The sequence below is a fragment of the Emiliania huxleyi genome, assembly GCF_000372725.1.
Source record: "Emiliania huxleyi CCMP1516 chromosome Unknown EMIHUscaffold_198, whole genome shotgun sequence".
Taxonomy (NCBI): domain Eukaryota; phylum Haptophyta; order Isochrysidales; family Noelaerhabdaceae; genus Emiliania; species Emiliania huxleyi.
In genome coordinates this window covers 264655-267302 of record NW_005200615.1, presented here as the reverse complement: position 1 = coordinate 267302, position 2648 = coordinate 264655, and the positions used below count along the sequence as shown (strand labels likewise).

The 2648-nt window shown below is 65.9% G+C and overlaps 1 protein-coding gene across 1 annotated transcript in view; it reads right to left on the bottom strand.

The window, feature by feature from the left end:
• Positions 1–2494: 2494 nt before the first annotated feature.
• EMIHUDRAFT_113760 (hypothetical protein) overlaps positions 2495–2648 on the bottom strand; it is a gene marked incomplete at both ends in the record, with an annotated part of 3560 nt that continues 3406 nt past the window's right edge. The window contains one exon of the mRNA XM_005781916.1: positions 2495–2575. Coding sequence (XP_005781973.1) covers positions 2495–2575 — 81 coding nt within the window. The remainder of the gene's footprint in view (positions 2576–2648) is intronic.

The window sequence follows — 2648 nt, the reverse complement described above, 5'->3', positions numbered from 1 at the left end:
TGCGCGTCGTCGCTGTCTCGGCGGGAAGCGCGCACAGCATCGCCCTCACCGCCGACGGCGCCGTTTGGAGCTGGGGCCATGGAACCTTTGGGCGGTTGGGCCACGGCGACGAGCAGCGCCAGCTGCTGCCCAAGAAGGTCGAGGCTTTGGCGGGCCAGCGCGTCGTCGCTATGTCGGCGGGACGTGAGCACAGCATCGCCATCACTGCCGACGGCGCCGTCTGGAGCTGGGGTAGTGGATACTTTGGCAAGCTGGGGCACGGCGACGCGCAGCGCCAGCCGCAGCCAAAGAAGATCGAGGCGTTGGCTGGGCAGCGCGTCGTTGCTGTGTCGGCTGGATATAGCCTCAGCCTCGCCATCGCCGCCGACGGTGCCGTCTGGAGCTGGGGCAGGGGCGAAGACGCCTGCCTAGGCCACGGGGAGGACCAGTCGCACCAGCTGCTGCCCAAGAAGGTCGAGGCGTTGGCGCCGGGGCAGTGAGGCGATCGCCATCGGGCTCGGACTTTTTATTCTACTGTCCCGCCTTGCCCCAAGTTGGAGGATATTTTTCTTGTTTCTTGGTCGCCTCAGTTAGGTATTCACGAATGCAGTCAGATAGATAGGGTTGAGAACAGCCAGGCTCGGGCTGGACGTGGACCACGTAGAGGCAAGCGGCAAGGAGCGCGCGCCAATGGCCGCCTCCGTGACACTCCCACCTCCTGGGCCGGCGCGGGAGTTTTACTGCCGAGTTTCTCCCGGCCGGCCGCCTCCTGACACGCCCACTGACCGAGCCCATCGAAAAAATCCGGCCGCGCCGCACTGCTCTGACCCCTGCTCGCCCCTGCTCGCCCCTGCTCGCCACTGTCGCCTCGGTTGCCGAGGCTGCCCCGCGCACCCGCGCGCCCGCGTCGCTGCGCGACTACGAACTGCACCAGCTGGGCTCGAACCAACGACCAAAACGTCCCCGACCCGAACGCTGCACCAACTAGGCCACGCCCCAGGCTCGATTCGCAATGCGCACGATACTGGCCGCTCACTACTCATTTGCCGAGGCCACGCGGCGCCCCTCCACAGCCAGCCTTAGGGGACCCCTAGGCTTAAAAGGGTGGGCCCTGGGGCGCCTGCGGCTTAAACGGCTTAAAACTTGCCATGGCAAGTTTTAAGAGCTGCTGGGCCGCCAATTCCTTAAACGGTCTTAAACGCTTAAACGGTGCGGGAGAGCTCCCGAGGTCGATGGTCCGGGAGGCTCCCGGTAGACACGCCGGAGGCCGGGAAGCCGGCTACAGTCAGCTAGCACGCGTCCCCTATGCGAGTATGGCTCCTGCCAGTGCACCAGACTTACAGATGTGTCTTCAGAGGCGGGTTTGTGCCTAACAACGGCAGTATTGGAGAAAACCGGCGCGGAACCCAGGGACGCATGCCGGCGAGGCCGATTTTCTTAAACGGTCTTAAAAGAGGGGACCCCCCGTGCCTGCAATCTCTTAAATGGCAAGTTAAGCCCCCAAACCTGCTCGTTTCTTAAAAGGTCTTAAAAAATCCGGCCCTCGGAACCCTAGGGGTCCCCTAAGCAGCCAGCCTACCCTCCTATCGCGCCACTCGAAGCCCCGCGGCCGCCTCTCGCCTACCGCGCTGCCCTCGCCTGCCACCGCACCGCCCGCGCTCCAGCCTAACCAGCTCTGCATCTCGCAACACACTCATGACAGGGACAGACCAGGCGCAGGAAAAGGGAGCGGGGCCCGAATCCAAGCCGGGACCACCCCGTCGGGCGGAAGAGCTGAGAACTCAGGTCCAGTAGGAAGGCTGCTGGCTCCTGACTCATCCCCCAAATCCCCCACCCCTGTGGCCTGAAACCTTACCATTCCACCACCTCACACACACACCTCCCCTAGGGCTAAGCAGTGCGCGAGCCCACCCTCTGCCGCACCCAACATCGCCTTGCGGCGTACCATCGAGGGCTGGGGGCAGTTCCCTGAGAGCACTTGCCCCCGAAGGCAAGTGCGTCTGATTCACAGCTTAGGAGAGTAGGTTTTGTAACGCGAGCTGTGCCACTGTGAAATGGAACTAGCCACTGGGTCGACCACGACGAGACAGAAGAGGGCAAATAGGATGGAAGAACCTGGAGCGGACACCGCGGAGCCGCGTGTCAAAACCCCTGCCACCACTTTCGCTCCCGAAAGCTCCCCCTGGTCCTCTTCCCCTTCTCCTCTCCCCCTCCATCCCCGCCCTCGGCCGCCCGCGGCGACTCCGAGCCCACGTCCGTCCCGCTCCACTGTCCCCGCGGGCCGAGAGTGACGCCGTTTTTAGCGGCACCCCGCTCGGCCGCCCGCCGCCCTCCTCCCGCCCCTCCCCTCGCCCCTCCCCCTCCCCCTCCCCCCTCTCCCCCCCGTCCCTCCGCACGAGCTCGGGCCGCTCGCAGCTTGGCCTCTGGCCAGCCGTATGCCCCCTCCACCGGCCTTGAGCTCGAGCCTGCCGCCGCGCCTCGGCCCGTGCGCCCCTCGCGAAGCACCTGTAGCCAGTCATCCCGCCGCCCGCCGCCCGCGCCGAGCGTGGCGGAGCGCCGGCTGTGCCCAGAGGCGAGAGCGGCGCGGTTCAGGTACCTGCGCGGGGACGGCGGAGGGGGGCAAATTTGAATGGCGCGGGGATCGTGGCTCCGAGGGGTGGCGAACGCAA